The 22,394-nt window shown below is 33.5% G+C and overlaps 1 protein-coding gene and 1 non-coding gene across 15 annotated transcripts in view; both read left to right on the top strand.

Moving 5' to 3' along the window:
* The window catches only part of Ank2 (ankyrin 2), a 234,482-nt gene that overhangs the window by 56,478 nt on the left and 155,610 nt on the right, over positions 1-22,394 (top strand). For all 14 annotated transcript variants that reach the window (XM_058583755.1, XM_058583754.1, XM_046458781.2 and 11 more), the window contains exons 3-4: positions 2,226-2,324; positions 4,751-4,849. In XM_058583755.1, coding sequence (XP_058439738.1) covers positions 2,226-2,324; positions 4,751-4,849 — 198 coding nt within the window. The remainder of the gene's footprint in view (positions 1-2,225; positions 2,325-4,750; positions 4,850-22,394) is intronic.
* Positions 1,829-1,901, top strand: LOC124102798 (small nucleolar RNA SNORD103/SNORD85). The gene has a single exon (XR_006854992.1). It is a non-coding gene; the product is annotated as a small nucleolar RNA SNORD103/SNORD85 (small nucleolar RNA).

Genomic DNA, 22,394 nt, shown 5'->3' with positions numbered 1-22,394 from the left:
TTGCAAAGGAAAAAAAAAAAAAAAGCAAACATTACCTATTTTCTTTATTGAAACATAAAAGGCTGACTACTTTCTATATCAAAATCATTAAGTAAGGGCTGGGCTTGGGGCTCAGTGGTAGAGCGCTTCCCTCACATGTGTGGGGCCCTAGGTTCCATCCTCAGCACCACATACAAATAAATGAATAAAGGTCCATCAGCAACTAAAAAAAAATTAAAAAATCATTAAGTATAATTACTGTACAGCAAATATATTAATATGTTTCTTCTTCTTTTTAGTATTGGGGATTGAACCCAAGGGTTCAATTGGGGATTAACCACTGAGCCAGACCCCCCCCCCCGCCTTTTTTTTTTTTTACAGTTTTTTATTTAGAGACAGGGTCTCACTGAGTTGCTTAGACCTTGCTAAGTTGTTGAGGCTGGCTTTGAACTCGAGGTTCTCCTGCCTCAGCCTCCTGAGCTGCTGGGATTGCAGGTGTGGGCCACCACACCCAGCTATGTTTCTTCTTCTATGTATGATCAGATCTACTTTCAAACTTCATATGTAGTTGCAAATATTTTCTGTCTTTTTAAAATATTGTCTCTCACTCTGCTGACTATTTCCTTTGCTGAGCAGAAGAAGCTTTGTAGTTTGATGTAATCTCATTTGTCTATTTTTGCTTTTGTTGTGTGTTATTGAAGTCCTTTCCAAAAAAAAAAAAAAAAAAAAAATCCTGCTCTGGCCAGTGAATGTCACAAAGCATTTGCTTTGTATTTTCTTCTAGTAGCTTTATAGTTTGTGGTTTTATATTTAAGTTTTTAATCTATTTTGTGTTGATTTTTGGAATTAGTGAGAGACAGAGGTCTAGCTTCATTGTTCTGCACATGGATATCAAGTTTTCCTGGCCCCAGTTCTTCAAAAAGGCACCCTTTTCCAAATGTGTATTCTTGGCACCTTTGTTGAAAAACAGTTGGCCAAGTGTGTTGATTTCTTTTGGGGTTCTCTGTTCTATAAGTGTATGTGTTTGTTTTTACACCAGGGGCATGCTGTTTTGGGTGCTATAACTTTGTAATATATTCTGAAGTCAAATAGTATGATGCCTTCTGGGTTTTTGTTTGTTTGTTTGTTTAAGATTGTTTGGTTTTGGGGGTCTTTTGTGGTATCATGAATTTCAGGAGTGATTTTTGTATTTCTATGAAAAATATCATTGATACTTTGGTAAAGATTGCATTGACTGTATATTATGTTAAATAATGATGTGCTAAATGAGTTTTTTCAATGCTGCAGTAAAAAACTTTTTACAGATTTATATAGATAGGAACCAGATGTTATAGTTTTAACAGATAATATAAGATAAAATTTAAATTTTTGCTTAAATAAAGGCTGTTTAGTGCCATACAGCAAAATGTATTTTAAGTAAAGTGTTATCACTGAAGAGTTGTATTGCTTTAAAAATTGTCCTATGGAAGCTAGAGAGAAAAGAAGAGGCGGTGGGAGGAGAAAGGATTTTATGAAAATAGAAGGGAGACCAGCAGGGTAGAGGGTAGGGATTTTGGGGAGGGAACTGGGAGGTACATGGATATGCATAAGACCAAATTATTCTATGTGCAGGTACAGATATATCACAATGAAGCCTACTATTATGTGTAATTATAATTCACCAATAAAATAAATTGTCCTGTGGTTTTAACTTTATAAAAGGAACATTTTTCTCCTACTTGTTAAAAAGTAAGATTAATTTAAAGCTCTATATGTTCTAGGAACTTGGCAAAATTTTATTTTTTGCCCAACAAAATAAATGTTGTAGAATTATTCTCTTTATTTTCTCATTAGAAAAAGTAGAGATTCCTCTGGCAAGGATGATATACACTTGCCCTCACTTAGATTATAGTTGGTTGATGAGAGCATTATTCTGAGCCAGTTTTGAGTGAAAATAAAACAAAAATAAAAAAGAAGAGTGGAGATTCCTTAATTAAAGAAAAAAAAGATGTTTTGTTGAAATGAAGTTGCCAAATTCATGTTTCTGATGAATATTTACTTTTTTGCTTATTGGAATCAGAAACACTAAAAGGCAGTCTCTGAACTGAATAGATTAAAGAGACTACAAAGAGGAGAGAGACAGACAGACGGGCAGGCAGACCGACAGACTCACCAGAGTCTGTGTGTTCTCTGGGTTCTGTGTTTGAATTCGATGGGCACACTTCATCATAACTCTTCTTCTGAGATTTTGCTTGTTCTTCTCTCAGAATGGACTCAACGCTCTCCATCTGGCTGCCAAGGAAGGCCACGTGGGGCTGGTGCAGGAGCTGCTGGGACGAGGGTCCTCGGTGGATTCTGCCACTAAGGTAATGTTCATGCTGATAGAACTTGTCTTCCTTAGAAAAGAGGACTTACTTTGGAGCTTCTTTTCCCAGTGTGCATTTCAGAGGTTCCCTGGAGCATTGAAATTCATAACTACACAACCACAGTGGAAGTCCTCCCATTTAAACTAGTTTGAATCTTTTGTTTAAGGATTTATCAGACATGAGACTGAAGACATTAATAAATCTAGCATTGAATATTTTGTCTTTCCTGTTTTGATTCACAAAGAGGACTAGATCAATATATTCCTCCGTGAATAATACCATTTTCCCCTAAGATTAATTCATTTTTTAAAAGTAAATTGATGTGGCAAACTTGTCAGTGGAAATGAACAAGTAATTTTCATGCTTTAATTAAATTGACGTATCTTGTAATGTATTCATTCAACATGGTATGGGAATATACAGAATCCTTTAATGGAAAAGAGCTTTTGGATTTTGGATTGAATTACTAGAGTAAGATTAGATTTTTTTTTTTTCACTATAAATGTGTGTTTATAAAGAACTTGGAACTCACTTTTTTTTGAGGGGGGTACTAGGGATTGAACCCAGGGCACTTAACCACTGAGCCACATTCCCAGCCCTTTTTCATATTTAGAAACAGGGTCTCGCTGAATTGTTTAAGCCCTCACTAAATTGCTGAGGTGGCTGGCTTTGAACTTCTGATTCTCCTGCCTCAGCCTCCCTAGCTGCTCAGATTACAGTGCCCCACCATGCCCAACTGGAACTCACTTTTAAAGAAATACACAAGATGCTTGGCATTACTAGAAGCTATGATCCCTTGTGGATGCTGTTTTTGTTAAAATACATTTGAACTTGTTGACATGTCTGTTATAAATAATGGACTTTAAAAAAATATCATCAGTGGTGACAGATGTTTGTCTGTTAAAAGTAAACTTTTTATTTGGAAAACTAAAATCAGTAACCAGCTATAGCTAACCCTGTTGAGAGAACTAGAGTGTGACAATACTCTGTGGTAGAGGGAGAGAGACAAGTTACACACTCAGGTGTAGGCCCAGGCTTAGTGGACAAAGAGTTCAGGAATAAATTAGAAATATGGTCAGATAACCTACATTTCCAATGCTTCATGCATAACTACCAAAATGTACATTAGTCCGACTTATAGTATAGTAAAGAACAATTCCTGTGAAAATTTAAAAACAACTATCAGGCAATTCAAAAGAACTTAAAATATAAGTTCACTTTATGTAGTAAATTACCTACTTTGAACATATAAATATTTCTCTTAAGCACATCAAATAAGCGTGAAACAATTACTTAAACAATATATATTTGAGGGTAAAAAAAATTATTTGCCTCCAAAATTGCCCATATTAATATAGTGTATTCATTAAACCAACAACTTTTTGGTTGTTGAAGTGTTATTATTTTCATTTTTTCCTTTCTTTTAGACTCTATTGAGATTTTAAAATATAGGTTTTCTTTTAATCCTAGATTAGAGTTGTAGAATTTTCCAGGCACCTCCCTCCCAAAAGAAATTCCTTTAATAAGAAGGACACTGAGTCCCCGCATAGTAAGTGAAGGGTTAGTGGCCTCACAAGTAGCTTGGTAGCAGAAATTGAACTATTGTCTGAACTTTGTCTTGGAATCTATAGATATCTGGGTTTTTTTCCCCATTTTTTGTTACTTATTTTGATTACATCACAAGTATTTTTAATCTCTTTACCTATATTTTATTTTCACAGAAGGTTTAAATTATTTTTCAATGACAATTGGTTTTGTGAATGATAAATTTTTATGTATCAAATAGTAGAATTCAGGGCTTGGGCTATAGCTCAGCAGTAGTGCACTTGCCTGGCACATGTAAGGCACTGGGTTCGATTCTCAGCACCACATATAAATAAATAAAGGTCTGTCAACAAAAAGGTATTAAAAAATAGTAGAATTCATTGTCAATGTTATGATTCATGTAAGATTTATTTTTTTTATTCTCAAAATATTTTTGAGTAGTGTCCACATGCTCTTGTATCTAGAATCACAACTACCACTGAGAATCCCTAGATTTCATTGCAAGGTGAAATACATTCAATGTTTTAGTAAACTCTTTTTAAAGTTAGAACTTCCTTGTAGTTGCATTCTTTAGTTGTTGATTAACTCCCATGAGTGTCATGAGATATTGTCACACACATTCATGCACCCACATCCCAATTTTTTTTTATTCACTGAGAATAGTCTTCCTATGTCTTAACATTAGAGCAATATTATGAAAAACAGAAATGAGAGATACTAGAGAAAATTGTCAATTTTCAATGGTAGAAAAATACAAGTAGGTGGGAAGACTACTATTGTTATAAAATGATAAATTGTATTCATTTGAAAATGCCTGTACATTTTGATTTTTACAAAATTGGAGAACCTCTAACATTTTCTACTTTATTTCTCCAAAACAGAAAGGAAATACTGCTCTTCACATTGCATCTTTGGCTGGACAAGCAGAAGTTGTCAAAGTTCTTGTTAAGGAAGGAGCCAATATTAATGCACAGTCTCAGGTATTACAGATTTTTCTCTAATGGAGATAAATTTATTTTGGGATGGTTTTGTGAAGTTGTTTTAATATGTTTATCTAGCTGCTGTGCAGGGATGTTTATTATAAATCCTGTCATTTATTTAAGCAAATTATTTTATTAACTCATGCAATTAAGTTTTTTACTTCTTGACATATTGTAATCTCCCTTTTGATGTAACTGAACACTTGACAAATGTAAGTCTATCATTATTTTTAAGTATTTTATAAAAGAATAGTGATTTTTTAAAGAATCACAGTGACATCCGTGAATATGAATTACTTATGCCAGTTCTGTATGGCTCTATGAAAGTATTCTTTCTCCTTAAATTTAAAAAAATTCTCAAAAGATTGACATTCTACTGGGGAAGTCTGCTGTTAAGTGGGAAGCACACTATTTTGGTTTTCTCAAACTTCAAATGTGGGTTTTACTAAAACATGAAGGGAAATAGGCAGAATTCACTCCCATAGCCTTCTGATGCACACAGTAATAAAGAGGAAATGCAGGTTCTTAATGAACTTAAGAAAACATTTAAACAATTCTTATTTAATCAAAATTTTACTATTAAGTTGGCTCCATTTTTCTTTTTTGTTTTGTTTTTTTCTTGGTAAAGAGAGAGAAAAAAATGTTTTACCCAAAGTTTTACTCTTGGTATCTATAATGCATATATTCAGGATTTGATTGTGTATATTCCTAATGAAATGCATTCCTTCAGCATACACAAGGCCTTGGGGCTAGTGACCTGCACCACCCTACCCCGCTGTCAATAAAAAAAAAATGCACAAAAATATTTCTCTTATTTTTTCAGGTTTCTCAGTAGATTTTCTGAGTACACAGGCCACATCATGGGCAATATTGACAGAATAAGCCAGCTTCTTTTTATCCATTCTTTGAGATAACATCACCATCTTACCTTTGTTTAGAAACATTTATTTCTTCTTTTTTCATTTATTCATCACATACACGTGGTCCTGGTTGTATAGACTACACAAATTCTAGACCCCGGAAATACTAAAGGCAAAGGTTAGAACCAGCCATGTTTTCTTTTAGTTTGGTTACAAGGGGAAAAAAATCCATTAAAATTGTGACAGGTAGGACACTGTACATTAGTGTTTTAAGTGGTGACAATTCTTTTTTCTTACAACTTTTAAATACACATCAATATTTTCATATGAATTAAAAATATGCCTTAGCCTAAAGTCTTTATTACATAAAATTTCAAAATTTGATACCATCTATAATGAATACTAGTATGTCCAATAATGTATAATAGCATCTTAAGCTTGGAGACAAAAACTGTACAAAATTCACTGCTCCAAAGTAGGAATAAAGACTGTCTTATACCAAGGGAGCATCTTTTTCTGTTAGGGCAGAGGTTTTCCAACAACATCCTTGCATCACAATCACCTGCTAGGCTTGTTGAAACACATTTCTAGGTCCTACCTCAGAGTTTGTGACTCCATTCTGTGATGGTACCTGAGAATCTTAATTTTTCACAAGTTCTCAGATATTCTGATGCTGCTGGTCCAGGGAACTATTGCTTTAAAGAATGTGAGAGAAAACTGGGTGTAAGATGTTGCAGTAAATTTCATTAAGTGTAGATTTAACTACACGTCTCAATCAATAGAATTCTTACAAATCACAGAAATGAAGGCAGGTTAAGTTCAATTGCTCAGAGAACGCTTCCCTTACTTTAATAGGAAATTCACATATACATCAGCGCTGTTAGTATTTATAAAAATAACAAGGTTACATTCTCAAAATGGATAAGTTGAACATAGTAATGTCATAAAAGTTGATAGATTGCCAATGCTGCAAAATAAGTGCTTGTTAAAGCTATAATATCCATTATTCCACAGTGGTTATTGGAAATGCACATGCTTAGGCGACTTTTCAAGGAGAATAAGCTAAAGCTTATCTTATTATAGTCACAATCATACCAGAGTGTAACATCTTAAAAACAGATGTATATAATCATTAAGAGATCACAATAATCCTTATTTGTACATATACTATTAGATCAATTTAAAATTTATGTTTTAGGAAATCCTGGTAAATAGTTTCAAACTGATTTTTATATAGCCAGAAGGTTTTTGAGTAAGAAAAATCAATCAAATTTTAGGATGGTTTTCTAAATGCCTAAATCATTTGATAAGACCTATGACATTATTTGCTATTATTCAATTTCGGTAACCATCATTATCAATTGGCAAAATGTATAATTACATAGAATTATCAGTAATTCAATGATTGAAATTAAAATACATGAGTTTATATTAGCAGATTGATTATTTTATTACTATGTACAAGCAAGTCCCCAAAAGCATGATTTTAAGGCCACTGAGAGCTGATATGAATTCTTCCTCATATTTGATTCCTCACAATTCTATCTTATTTAAAATACAAATTTATTTTTTCTATATATTTCTAGGTATTTTATTAGTATATAGGGTAAAATGTAAAGTTTATTTCATAAAATTTTGGGATTGCAAATATCTTCATCTATATAGGAAAATATTTTTTTAATGATGTTTTTCTTTTTATTTATTTTAACTAGAATACAAATTTATTTATGTGATATCATGAGGTTTTGGGTAGATAGGCAGGCTCATGACCATGGCAGATGGACAGGCACTTCCTTTTGGGAACCACAAAAAAGACATAGGAGTCTGAAATGCTCAATATAAATTCTGAATTTTGTATTGAAATTATGCCTTCCTCTACATCTTTCTAAGAATATATTATATAATTCAAAGCACTGAAATGCAGAATAGTCTGAAATTACACTTTTAGGGCATCTGAAGTAGGCTACTAAAATTATTTTTTTAAATAAGAATGTAAAAGCCTGAAAATTTCCAAGAAATAAACATGCAGTAAAAAATTTGGGGTCCATAGGTTATAAGAGAAGCAAATGTTAATAGTTTTATTTTTTAGCATTCTCTGAATAAATTATAAGATAAGTTCCACATGTGTTAAAAAAAAGAATTATTCAGTGATGCTTGCTAATGAATGGTAAGGAAGACTTTCATCAAGACCATTGCAATAAATGGAGAGGTCATTGTGATGTGGTCCATCAGTGGAGGAAAGAGATTGGGCTTGACTCTGAATATAACATGGGCAAGTGAGAATTTATGGCCGAAGAGCAGTGTGGGGGCAGTGGAAGGAAAATTACTCAGAGGAAGCATCAGAAATAAGGAAGATTTTTTTTTAATTTTTTATTGTTGGCTTTTCAAAACATTACATAGTTCTTGATATATCATATTTCACACTTTGATTCAAGTGGGTTATGAGCTCCCATTTTTACCCCATATACAGATTGCAGAATCACAACAGTTACACATCCATTGATTTACATATTGCCATACTAGTGTCTGTTGTGTTCTGCTGCCTTTCCTATCCTCTACTATCCCCCCTCCCCTCCCCTCCCCTCCCCTCCCCTCTTCTCTCTCTACCCCCTCTACTGACATTCATTTGTCCCCCTTGTATTAAGAAATAAGGAAGATTTTTATGAAACTATCAGGATTTTTGCAAAAAATATACCAGGGTGATCAGACGCAACTTGGGGAATGGCGTAGGATTAAGAACCTGATCAGATATTGAGGATGATCACATATGACGAGACTGATTTAGCAGGGTTCTTTTTGCTAAAACTGGATTTTACAAGGAAGTGCACAGATGGGTCTCCAAGAAGTTTCAGAAACTTGACTGAAGTTTGGCCAACCAAAGAATCTTTGTCATTTGTCACATGACATAGTGCCAATTTTGGTAGGCAGTATCCTTAATTCATGAGAGTCCTGAAATGCCATCAGAATCAACTTACCTATTTTAAATGAATTATGTAATTGTTATTGTAACAAAGAACAAATGTTTACTTACATTTCTGTATTCAGCAGTGTCAGCAGTGTGGGCTTTAAAGATTATTCTTGACCATGTAGCTCTCTGGCTTGGTTCTTTGGTCTCCTGGATTTGGTGATATGGAGGTCTCATCTACCTCAATGAAAGCTGTCTTGGTGAAATAATGGGACTGAACATCAATCAGATCAGAGTGAATTGAGGAATATTGTTTGTTCTGAGGATAACTGTAGCTTTCTAAAAACAGGCACACTCAGGAAATCTTTACTAGACATATAACATGCTCCATACAAGTATGAATGCTTTCCATCTGTCTGCATGGGCATTTGTTGGGTTACTTTTGTAAACTGTAAATCTATTAGACTCAAAGACATGATTTAAAAAATTGTTCTAATTCTATCTTGTAAGCAATTATGCTTTTGAAAAAAAAATTTAAATATTCTGAGCCATGATTCCTTAAAATACTTGCAGTTTTTGTTTGCTTTTTGCCCATTGATACTGGCTTATCTTTGGCTTATTGTGTATCTACAGTTTCTCCAAGATGGTAAACTTCTTGGGAGAAGATTTTTTTGGTCATACTTTTTTAAGAAAAATAATTTTAGGAATTCACAGATATATGATTAAAAGCTGAACATATGCACACACACTCTTCATATATTAAGAATTAGCTTTGTTGCAATTTCTATCATTCCTTACAGTAGATGTTAATATAATAATAATACAAGTAATAATATTGATGACCATGCTCCATCTGTGGCCCATTGTGTATGTCTTTTGATCTTCATTTACTCTGTCATTGTTGATGGCAAGCTGGGACTCAGATGGTCCCTTTGCTTGTTCCAGTGCAAATCTTCATTCCATGCGACATTCCTTCTCATAGTTCCTATAACAGTTCTACCTTTCCTTATACCCAAAGAATGTGTGTGTGTGTGTGTGTGTGTGTGTGTGTACAAATTGTGGTACCAAGGATTGAGCCCAGGGTCCCTTAACCATTGAGCCACATCCCCAGCCCTTTTTTGTATTTTATTTAAAGACAGGGCCTTGCTAAGTTGCAGAGGCTGGCTTTGAGCTTGCTGAGCCACTGGGTTTATAGGTATGTGCCACCACTAATTTTTAAAATTACTTTTTTTCCTAGCTTAAGTCATATTCGGGTCCATATAAGCTGATTCTCCTGAAGTAGAATTTATGCAAAGAGTTAAGATGGAAACTTTTCACTTAGTACTTTTTATGAACTATAAATGCTATAGCTCTGCAAAATGTTCAAAACATGAAAGAAAACATTAAAAAATTGTTCTAATTCTATCTTGTAAACAATTATGCTTTTGAAAAAAATTTTAAATATTCTGAGCCATGAATTCCTTAATTGGTTTCAAGAAAACCATGAATTCCTTTTGATATTGGTTTCAAGAAAATTTGGCCTTAGGGTCCTCCTTTTTAATATTTTTTTTCTGAAAAAATTATGAATTTTAGTTATGAGAATATTTTTCCTTTGGGTGTCTAATATATTGACTAAATATAACATCATTAAAATCAGAATGACCCCTGTACTAATGCAAAATTACCTTCAAAGTCTCTATTTATCCTTTTGATTTTACAAAACAGACCTTTTTATGTTGCATACATTTTTTTTTTTTTTTTTTGCATACATTTTTTGACATTTAAAAAATAGCAAGTTAGGGCTGGGGATGCCATTCAGTGGTAGAGCATTTGCCTAGCATGCTTGAGGTGTTAAGTTTGATCCCCAGCACCACAAAAAAATAAAATAAATAAATAAAGTAAATAATATCCTAGGATATTGTTTTTCAGATAGCAGAAGCTAAGCTAAATTTTGGAGGATGGATACAGTAAAGTTTCTTGCCCTTTAGGAGGACAGGAAGAAGGAAAGTGCTAAAAGCTCTCATGAGGCTCCTCAAGAAGTATGTGTCCACAGAGCTCAGTCATTGGAACAGATTCCAGGTGTCATAAAGCTACAGCCCAGTGATAGAATCTTGCGTTCAGGGTCTTCTTTTTTAATTTTTTAAAATTTTTTGGTGGTACTGGGCATTGAATCCAGGCCTGCACACATTCAACACACTAAGCAAGTGCTGTACACTAAGCTACATGTACCTTAGCCTTTTTTTATTTCATTTTGAGACAAGGTCTGAGTAAGTTACCCAGGCTGGCCTTGAATTAGTGATGGCTTTCTTTTCAGGTGCAGCTTCCAATAGTTTTCTCTTCATTGGCCCTAACCCATTGTCACACATAATTTGAATTGGACTGTGAAGGGGAAGAAAGCCCACACAGTTGGCCAGCATGCCCACTACCCTGAATTGCTTCCATATGGTCACAGGCATCCTTGGATCTTGAAGCAAAAACTCAAAAATGAAACATTCTGTTCTTTCTCTCTCTCTCTCTCTCTCTCTCTCTCACACACACACACACACACACACACACACACACACACTTATATAAAATGGGATCCATGGTCTAGTTTCAACTAAGAGTCCAAAAAAAACCTTTCTATCTTCAGGTTTTTTCCCCTCCAATATACATATGGTGCTTTCTTAGTAATACTCTTATTGTTTTCAGGTGGGAGCATCACTATCTGTAGTAGAAATTCCTGAAGTTCAGATGAAGATAGGGACTCACATTTGACACAGAATAAAAAGAAGTCAGGACTCTTGTGATATCTCTTTGACTCTGAATGTCAGCCTATTGGGTCATTACGAGTTTGTTAGAGGGTCTATTCCACCATGCTCCAAGTGAAAGGAAATATGCTTTCTCCAATTTTCCATTTCCCAATGTGCTTGGCTAACTGAATTGAATATTTTTAGAAAGACATGGCTATCTCCTATTCCAGTAAACTCCAACTTGAAATTAGCAGTACGTTAAACACTCACATACATATCTGAAGATACATGATGTTCTGATTTTAGTTTTTCAACTTTTGAAGCAAAATTAATATCAGAACATTTTGTCTGAATGCTCATTTATCTTAGAAGAGATGATTGGGAAAGGCTGAATCCTAGTTGTTATTTTTTTTCTTGAAAATTAAATTATGTATGATATGTCAAGATCATTGTATTGTCATGAGCAACTAATAAAAAAATTTTGTAAAGGCAAAAAAAAAAAAGAAAATTAAATTATGGCAAAAACATCATCAAATCTAAAATCTTTGGTTGGTGTCCTATTTGTCATTTCATAAACTTATCTTAGTACAATATTGTTGTCTTCTTAAGGAACCTAAATGTGTAGGTAGGTAAGACTTGTAGGGAGAAAGTTAAATGGCAAAGAAGGCTTTAAAGTTTCATTAATAGAAATAAGAGGTCCAATTTTTCACCGAAGGCCCTTTCTTTTCTCTTCTTATGAGTTAAAATAAAGGATGAGGCATTCCAGAAGTAAAAGGAAAAGTAGAACTACAGCATACACCTCAAACCTCAGCTCTCATGGCACCAATGCCAGGTGAAATCACCAGGAAACACAAACCACAGAACAAAGAAGGAAAAAAATGACACTAAATACAACTTGCCAATACAAAACGATAGAAATTAATCCTCACTCACTCAGCAGATTTTTGTGTATCCAACAGGTAAATCAGGGTTTTGTTTTGGATTCTGCAAATATCACCTAGTGAAGCTTAGAAAATTGGAGGGAGGCCAGTGAGGGGTGCAAATCCAAACAGTGATGGATTCCAGGTGAGAGGGAATGTTAGCTGGGAATGGAGAAGTGGTGGTTTGGTGGTGGGAAAAGTGGAGTGCTTTGAGAGGTTAGTGGCCTGTTATTGAGCACTTGGTGGTGACCTGTGGGAGAAGCGTAGGAGGGTGGTGTCCAGGATGACCATGGGCTTGCTCCCTTGTCTCAGGGTACAGATGGTGACACAATCCACTCAGACAGCTGTGGATAAGGACAGGTTGTGTTGGGTTTTTGATGAAGAGGAGGGTAGACATGGAGAATTGTATTTTAAGGGCTTGTTAGACTTTCCAAGAGGAGGTTTTAATAGGAAGTTTGATCACAAGTTTGGAGCTTCAAGGGAAATTGGAATAAAGATATTTCTGGGTCATCTGGTGTAAATGGTTATTAAAGCAGTGGACTTGATTGAGACCACAAAGCAATGAAGCCAGCAAGAGGTAGGAGAGGGTCCACATTTAAGGGACAACACTCTCATGGAAGAAAAAGTTAGATGAGGAAGAAAATATGAGGCATATGTCAAGAAGTGAAAAAGTTATAGTAATAATTATCCAGAGGACTCTAGGTCCTTAGTGTAAAGTTAGTCTTTCTTTCTTTCTTTCTTTCTTTCTTCCTTCCTTCCTTCCTTCCTTTCTTTCTTTCATAGGCTTGAAAGAATGAAAATGAGAGCTAATCAGCTCCAGGGAAATAAGCATTTGATTTACATCTGGACAGGTAACAGCTTAGCAGGGGTTAGGAGCAAGGGTTCAGAGTCCGATAAGCTGGAATTGAATCTTAATTCCATAACCCACATAACCCATAAGTAACTTGAATAAGTTACTTATTTTTGTGCCTATCTGTAAAATAGGTAAGGGGTAATCACAGTTCACTCAATTTAAACTTAAAATTTAGAGTTGTTTTGAGGATCAAAAGAAATAATAATATAATTATCACAATCCTTAGAATTGTTGTGAGAATTTAAAGAAATAATAGTGTAATTATCACAATCTTTAACACATAGTGAGCTCTCTATGTTAGTTCCTGTTGTGATTTCTATTTTTTTTTAATTGTTAGCTCCCTGGGAAAGCTATTAGTCTATCTTTGTGGGAAGCACTAGATCAGTGGTTATTGTTTCCTTAGATCCTGAATTACTTCCACTTCCTACTTATTAGATGTGTTAATTCTTAAAAATAAGAAGAAAATGTGAGCTTGCAATTGCAAGGAAAGAGTGTTAGGAAGAAGCAGAGGAGAGCAGTGGAGATAAGAGTTGCTCTTGAAAGCCTGTGGGGACTGTGATAGAAACCTGGAATTTAACTCATGAAAAAGAAAGAGCTGGAGAAAGTAAAAAACTATTCAACTCTATCAAGATCTTTTAAGCAAATCAGAGATTTGCCACTTTTAGTCACATGCTATTATGATTTGTCTGACTAGGAAAAGATTCTTGCATCAGTGGTCCCTTGATGTTAAGCTAGTGATAAACATTCCAAGCCATGAATCTGATCATGCTTCTTTATAGATGTGACAGCTGGACCATGGAGGTAGCCTTTCTCCTTTCCTCTAATGTGCAATTGATTAATAACCAAACAGCTTGCATTTTAGAGCAAGGCTCCACATATTGCATCATCTTAGATGGATATTTTTGTGTTTTTCTTATTTTATGAAGCTATTTGAAAAACTTTCAGTCTTCTAAATTAGCAATGGGCTTTGTGTTTTTACAATAACAACAAAAAGTTGTAGAAGCAATAGGATATAGACAGCGTTTGAAATGTCTTGAAGGTAAGTCTTCCACAGATGAACACTTAAATATTTTGTTTTATTTGGGGGGGCACATGTCCCTTACATTCTCCATATATTTGAATAAGCTGGAATTGAATCCTACTTCCATAACCCACACAACCCTGTGATCTTGGGAAGGTTACTTATAATTTTCTTACTGGAAGTGGGTATTAGAGGCATCATATCCATAATATTTATTATAGGAATCTGAAGTCCACAGAGTCAAATATCTTGCCTGAAGTCATGTTGTTAACTTTTATTTCTTGATATCTGGTTAAATTTTCCACATGTTTTGAGGATTTATCTCTGTTTGCCTGTTCATCTGTCTCAATTTCATGTATAAGACACCAACAATCTTGTTTTAAACAATCAAAATAATGCAAAAATGTGAGGAATAAAAAGTATAATTCTCTTTTCATAGCTCCTAACTAGCATGGCCTTCCTCAGAAGTAGTCATTTTTTATTTCCCTTTGATTTATTTAAATTCTCTTTATTCTATGTGATGTTTTATAAACAATTACATCATTATTGTTCCTTAATAGAATTTTTCAGTATGGATGTCTAAAATGCTGATAAGCATAGTGAATTTATTTGCAGTATTTCATTACTGTTCAATACATAATTTGCATAGAGATCAGGCATTAATTTTTCCATTCTATTAAGAATTTAAGTAACTAACCAAAGCTTCACAGTGATTGATTAATTGCATAATCACTCTTGAGAGATGAAAATTAAAACTGTATTATGTCTTTATTTTTTCTAAGGCTTCATAGTTGGTGAAATTCTTAATAATTTCTTTCCAAGTTTTATTCTAGCCCATATCCTTAGTATGTATTTCTTTTCTTATTTGGGAAAATGGGCAGTGTCCAATAATTGTCTGAATATGTCAATATAAATTTGTATGCAAATGTATTACAGTTAACTACAGCTTCTTAACTCTATGTAATAATTGGAATCTCCTGATAACTTCTGCTCTTTATTTCTACTCTTTAAGACATGAAAGAAAAAGAGAAGTTTTTTTGAGACTGTTTTAATACTGCCCAAGAAAGGCAGCATAGTAAAATGGATAAGAACACAAAATTTAAAGCATGCTGGTCAAATTCTAGCATTCAGATTCCAACTAGTCCTGTGTTTGTGCTCAGTGCCTCTTTTTGTAATATGGGATTATAATAATAGTACCTCTTGTAAGGGGTTGTTGTGAGATTGATCCGTGTGTAACATTTAGAATACTGCTTGGCAATTTTATGAGCTTCATGACTGTGAGTAATCATTGTTACCAAATTTAGTCAGAGTGCATTTTTGAAAGACCAGCCTTTCTTCATGCCCTCTGCTGCCTATTCTTGGCACAGTGAAGAATAAAACAAAGTCAGTTTGTGTAACTGGTTTGTTTCACAACCTTCTTAGAATGCTGTCAATTTGGGTACAGAAAATTACATTTGTCTAAACACCTCTATAAATTTTTAAGGAATTTGATAGGACATTTAGAACATAGCCATCCATGTCCTAGAGATCCTTACAGCTTCCTCGAATGGGGAAAAAATGAGCATTCTCATCTTGGATATTCTGAGGGGTAAAAACTGAAGTAATTTAATTTACAAAATGTGGTTTGGCCAAATACTATTTTTAAAAATCACTTTCAGAGGACAATTTCAAGCTTGGAAAGTTCTAAATAAAATATTATAAACCTAAAATGTATTGTTTATATTTGTTTGTATACAGTAATAAAATGATTTTTGATATATATATATATATATATATATATATATATATATATACACATATATATATACACACAGATACATATATAATATATAAAATATAGTGTTAATATATCTTATTTAGAACAAAGTATCAGTGAGCATAAAGTTGCAAATATGAAGCTATGCAGAATAACTTTAAATTGCTATTTAAAAAAATACTCAGTGTTCTTAATCTATATAGGTTAGTACTTTTTTTTTTAATTCTTGTGGTTGTAGATGGACAGCATGCCTTTATTTAATTTATTTTATTTTTTATGTGGTGCTGGGGATAGAACCCAGTGTCTCACACATGCTAGGCAAGTGCTCTACCACTGAGCTACAATCCCAGGCCCTGGGTTAGTTTTTTTTTTTTTTTTAAGTTCCATGTAACCATTATTTGGGAAGATATTTACTATCTGGGAATCAATCTCAAAAATAAGTCTTGAGAAGAACTAGTTAGTGGCACTTTTATGAGTTAATATAGTTCTCCATGATACAACTTTTTCCCTTAGCATTTTAGTATTTTTTTTAGTATTTATTTTTTAGTTGTAGTTGAACATGATACCTTTATTTATTTATTTATTTTTATGTGGTGCTGAGGATCGAACCCAGGGCCTCGCACAGGCTAGGCGAGTGCTCTACCACTGAGCCATACCCCAGCCCCACATTTTAGTATTTTAAGTGATAATTTAAACTAATAGATTTCATTTAAATTTTAATAACATTTTCATTTAAATTTTAATAAATTTTACCCAACTAGGTATACTGATATACTGCTTCCAAAATATATCAAAAACTACTTCGTTATTCTCATTAGAGCCACTAACAAGAATTCTGATATACCAAGAATACTGATGTTTGGAGAATTCTTGTTAGTGATACTATTTGACATTACACTTCAGCCTTAGCCAATGTAATGAAAAGAGGAAAAGAAATGAGAATCTGAATAGAAAAGGAAAAGACAAAAGAATGGTATACAGAAGCAGTTACTAATTGACAATCCCAAAATTCTACAAATCAGTTATTAAAATATTTTCATGTTTACCAATTTATTCAGAGCTCAATGCCTGCATAATTCTATACTATGTATCAAATAGTTGTCCTCTCCTATTATTGGGCTGAGATTTTCTTCGGCTTAAAGGCAGAAATGAATTACTCTTTAAAAAGCTAACACTGTCTTATAAGTACCACGCGCTAACCGATTGTGTGGCTCAGTTGTAGAGCATGTGTGAAACACTGGGTTTGATCCTCAGCACTACATAAAAATAAATAAATAAAATAAAGGTATTGTGTCCATCTACAACTAAAAAAGCTAATACTGAATCTAGGTAGTAGGATTCATATCTAAGAGTGGCATATTAGACTTTAAATATCCCACACAAAATTGCATGCGTGAAGTCCAGGTTGAAGCTTCATCTGAATGTGCTTGCAGGACTGACCTCAATGATATTATCTGTTCTTTTCAAGTCACTGGGGAATATTTTTTTAAATATTTGAAAGATCATAAAATCATATTATGATAAAAGTATCTCTCTTTTCATTCACAAACAGCATCCCTTCAAAATTGGATTTTCAGGAATCGAAATACATGTAAATCAACAATATGATCAAAAGATATTCATCCACTATCTGATTGTACAAAACACTCTCCTGTACATTGTCTGAACAGAACTTGGTATAATTCTTATGTTTAAAAATTTACATTTAAATGCTATATGGAATTGAAGATGTTAACAGCAAGAAAGTGATAGAACAAAACCTTGACATTAAAATGTAAAGCAACAAAGATGTATCTTTTCAGTGAAGAGCAAAATAAAGACATCAGTACTGGAAACAACAGCAAGGCTGACTCCACTCTACTTTTGAGTAAGAGAGAAAAGATGATAAAATAATGTTGAATTACTCCAGGGACACTATGGACAGAGATGTTGATGTGGAAGTCTGTATAGTCTAGCAGTTAATAACCCTACTCTGTCACTTGCCACTTTCATGACCTTAGGCTCATTACTTAATATCTCAGTGATTCCATTCCCCCTATTACTATCCCTATCTGTTTAGATCATTGAAGAATAGATAATGAGTGGTTTGGAGTTGAGGACAACATCATCTGTTATTTTGGTTAATTGTTAATTGAAGCTTTCAGATCATTATTATCTGAGGGTGGGATGGGAAGAATGATAGCAGCATACAACTTTTCCTTGGTATAACATAGTTTGGGAACTGGGGGCTTCATGCTGAATGGTTAGAAAAAGCCCTTGCTACAAACAGCCCCAAAGAAAAATGAATGTGTTCTTTGTACATGTACCATGTGCCAAGTGCTAGTCTAGGCTGAACATGCAACAGGCAGTTTCAATTTACTGTTGGTAGTTAAAACAAGCAAACCCCAAACTCCATTTCAATTGTGTTACCTCTATTTAATAATTAATTTTTCTATTTTCTGTCACCTTATAACCTACATTTTAATTTTTTTAACAAATGTACTTAAATATGATTTAATGAGGAACAAAGTTCCTTGCTTCTTCTAACACATGAAATGCACATTTTGAAATCCCCAAATCATAGACTTCTTATGTAGAAAAATCTGTTATTTTCTCTTTCCACTGTTAAACCAGACTTGACATTTCTTAATATTTATTTCAAGTCTCTAGCTCAATACTCTCCCTTACATGAGGAGCAAGCGATTTCTGGTAAAACTATTCCATTACTAATATTTGTAACAATCATTTAGTTTATTGAGAAAGTGGCTAAAACAATATAAATCTCAGTGAACAATTTAGCAGTTTATTGTCACCTTCTGATTTTGCAGTTAGGAATTGCATGAGTCCAAGCTACAGGACCCTGTCAGCAACCTCAGACAATGAAAGCTTACTCAGACCTACACTTAGCATGGTTTATAGCATCAGGAAGGAGAAGTACTATTCATTGACAGATTAAATTTGAATTGTAGACTTTTAAAGGTACTTACATCTAAATAATCTGATTCTAAATTTAGAAGGATTGGTTAATATTCATTTGCCATACGCAGAAGAAAGATGAAAATGCTTCTGAATGGCAATGACCATGCCAATTCAGCCAATTAAGCCATCATCATTTGAAAACATTGTAATAATTATCCCAGAGGCCATGACAGTTACTATTTGGGGCAGTCGTGTTAGAAAATACATCTAATAGGTTAGTCTAGTATTTGGGGGGCCTCATAGGGTAATACATTTTGGAGCCAATACATCCAGATAGGCTAATCATGATATATTTACATCAAAAGTCTGAATTTCAATAGGATAAGAAGTAGGTAGCGTGTTGGATGGCTTTTATGGATAAGCTTTGGAGGTAGTATTTTCCTTTAAATTTATTGTAGCTTAAATTGTACCTTTTATATTTTGGAAACAAGAACTATATGCACAGATTCTTTTAAGCTGATCAAACACACATTTTAAAGGAAAAGTTTGCTGTAAGATGTCTTTCCATTGGAGTGAGCCAGCCTCAGTCTCTGAAAGGGTACATCTTGAATCCATCTTGACACCTTTCAGAGCTTATTTCCTTGAATGGAAACTCCCCTTCCACTCACTTGTTGGTGATTCTTCCTTCGACAGGCTCTTCCAAGGAACAACCTTGGGCACATTTAGACAGTCAGCTTCTGTGTTTCTGGCCTTTGTATGGAATCAACATTCTAACCAATAAAAGGCAAGTTGCCTTTTCTTAGAAATTTGGGAATTCACATCATTGATCACATTTCCTTTTTTTATGGTTGCCAAGATCCAATTGTTCACTTATTGAACCAATTTTTAATCTGGCTTCTGCTGACCACTACTGGAGATCAATTAAATATGTTGAGGTCCAATTATATATATACATGTGTGCGTGTGTGTGTGTGTGTGTGTGTATGTATAAGCATAAATGTGCATAGATATAAAATACATTTATATGTATATAAAATACTAAATGTATTATTAAATAATATATTTATTACAATCAAACTATTAATTAATAATAATTTAATATTAATTATATAATCGAAATAGTTTTAAGTAGGCTTATATCCTTTATAAATGTGAAAATTATAAAGTTATAAATTCCAAATAAGTATTCCAAAGGACGTACATCTATCTATGTGACTCAGTGAACCCATTAGTTATCTACATATGTGTTTGGATTATTACATGGAAAATATTTATTCTTTGAAGTTGTATCTTTGGCAAATGGTGAACTAGAGTGTGTTAAGCAGCTGTTAAATATTGAGTGTATCACTCGGGTTACTTCCCTTCTTGATCTCGGCACTGCCTGGGAGCACCACCTGTTCTAACTCCCTAGAAGCTTTTGAAAGAGCTCTGATAAGGGTAAGTCAGCACAGACAAAACCCTACTCTTAGAAATAGAAGAGTTTTATATTAATGCTTTCAATGTGCTTAACTCCTGTGTTACTCAAAAATTACTGAACCTATTTATATCCCCAGGTCTTGTTCTAATGTTCTATTCTCTATATACATCAAATTCATGTAAAATGATTTGAAATGATACCTTGTTTGTATCCAAACTGGGGTAAAAATATCCTTATAATCCTCAGACATGGGGTAAAAATATCCTTATAATTCTTCCCACTATTGAGTGAGAAAACTTACAGTAAATATTATGGAATTTATGGAAATGAAACTTTTACTTTGGGAAATTTTAAAAAATCTTTGAATCCCATGAACTATGTCAGTGTATTTGTGTCAGCATGCCGTCAAACTACATGTCTTTTGACTTGACATGCAAAGTACTCTATCATCTTAACAGTAATCATTAATGACAAAAATGATCGACTTGCTGAAGGAAGCAATAATTTCATCTGGTTAAAGATTTAAACTTTCTGGTTGGAGGTCTTAGGCAATAAAAAATGCTATACTGTTACCTTATACATGGAGTAACAAAGCCAAGCCTAGTAGCTGTGGAAACAGGTGGCTTTGGATGAGTTGGTCTAAATGAATCATATGATATTTTTATGATAGATGTGTTTTTAGAGACATGGAGCAGCAGTTCATTTTCTCAAATCAGTGGGTAGAAATAAGAAAACTGGCAATCATTCATTAAAAATATATTTTTGGTATAATATACAAGAGAGGTAAAGAGTTATAGCTTATTCTGTGTAGTTTAAGGAAAGTCAAAGTTCCTTCATTCTTATATTTAATCAACCTCAACATAAAAAAATGATCAGTTAAGTTAGGACTGTGGCTTAATTCAAGATAATTATTCATATTTATGGATTTTACTCTGTTGGGGAAAAATTAAACACCCCATGATGATTATTACTGACTTGATTTTCTCAGGGTTGTGGAACTGTACAGAGTATTGTTATTTTTGCCTTTCGAGGTAATACATTTTCTCTTGCTTCTGAGTTATTGGGTCACTTATGAAATTGTTCAGTAATATACATTTTTAAAGCACTTGCTAGTGCCAAGCAAATCATACTACACATTGAAGATCTGAAACTTATAATCTATGTTCTTTAGCAATTTGAAAGTCTAGAAACATATCAGGGAATTAATTTCCACCCAGTTTAAAAATTCAAATATTCATCAGTCTGGTAGCTTCCTCTCTGATAGTCAAAAAAATTTTATTGCTTCTGTAGAAATTTGTCCTGGTGTTACATCTGCAAAATTTAATTTTAGTTTGTGTTATTAAAATTATTTATTATATGTGGATCATAAAGGCATTATTATAAAATTTTATGTTATATAATGAGAAGGACTTAAACTTAACATTTCTATTGGCAATTTAAATAAAAGTTAGCATTGTATATGCAGAAATACCAATGGAAGAAAATCTACTACTGGATACCTCATTTTGTATTTTCCACTTACACAGGAAAAAAAAATATTTTAGAATCTCATCACTTGCAGGACCTAATTTCTTGAAACTGATCCGTCTGCTCTTTTGTAATTTAAACTCATTCTTTTTAAAAAATTGGTTCTTAGTTATACATGACAGTAGAATCCATTTTGATAAAACTATACAAGCATGGAATATATCTTCTTGATAAACCTATCTTAGATGTTTTATGCAGATCTCTTAGGATCATAGAATAATGTTTTAACCAAAATAATAATAAATTAGCTTTTCATACTATTATTTCTGATATGTTTATAACACTCTACCAAGTTCTTAGGAAGTGCTTTAAAAAAAACTACTGCTAGTAATATAAGCTCTATTTTGCTTTAACTATTATATCAACTAGGATGCCTTTGACTGCAAATAAGGAAAATACCCACCTCCTATTTGGATAAATAAAAAAGGCAATTTCTTGACTTTCTAAGTAGAAAATTTAAATAGGTTAGGTGAGCTCCAGGACGTATTTCTGTATGTCCCCCTACTTCCACCATGATGGCTCATTTCTAACCAAGGACTCAAATTCTTTCCCTTTGCTATAATTTGTAATGTAAGCTTTATTCTAGTCTGGCTTTCTTTGTGGGCCCAGGATTGGAACCAGATTTTTTTTTTCCTTATTCACAGTTAAAATAAGAGAACAGGTCTGTCCCAGTTTTC

The sequence above is a fragment of the Marmota monax genome, unplaced genomic scaffold, assembly GCF_021218885.2.
Source record: "Marmota monax isolate L192 unplaced genomic scaffold, Marmota_monax_Labrador192_F-V1.1 WCK01_AAM20220418_F8-fsc00002, whole genome shotgun sequence".
In the NCBI taxonomy this organism is placed as follows: domain Eukaryota; kingdom Metazoa; phylum Chordata; class Mammalia; order Rodentia; family Sciuridae; genus Marmota; species Marmota monax.
Note: the sequence above shows the minus strand (reverse complement) of the source record. Positions and strands in the feature narration are given on the sequence as shown.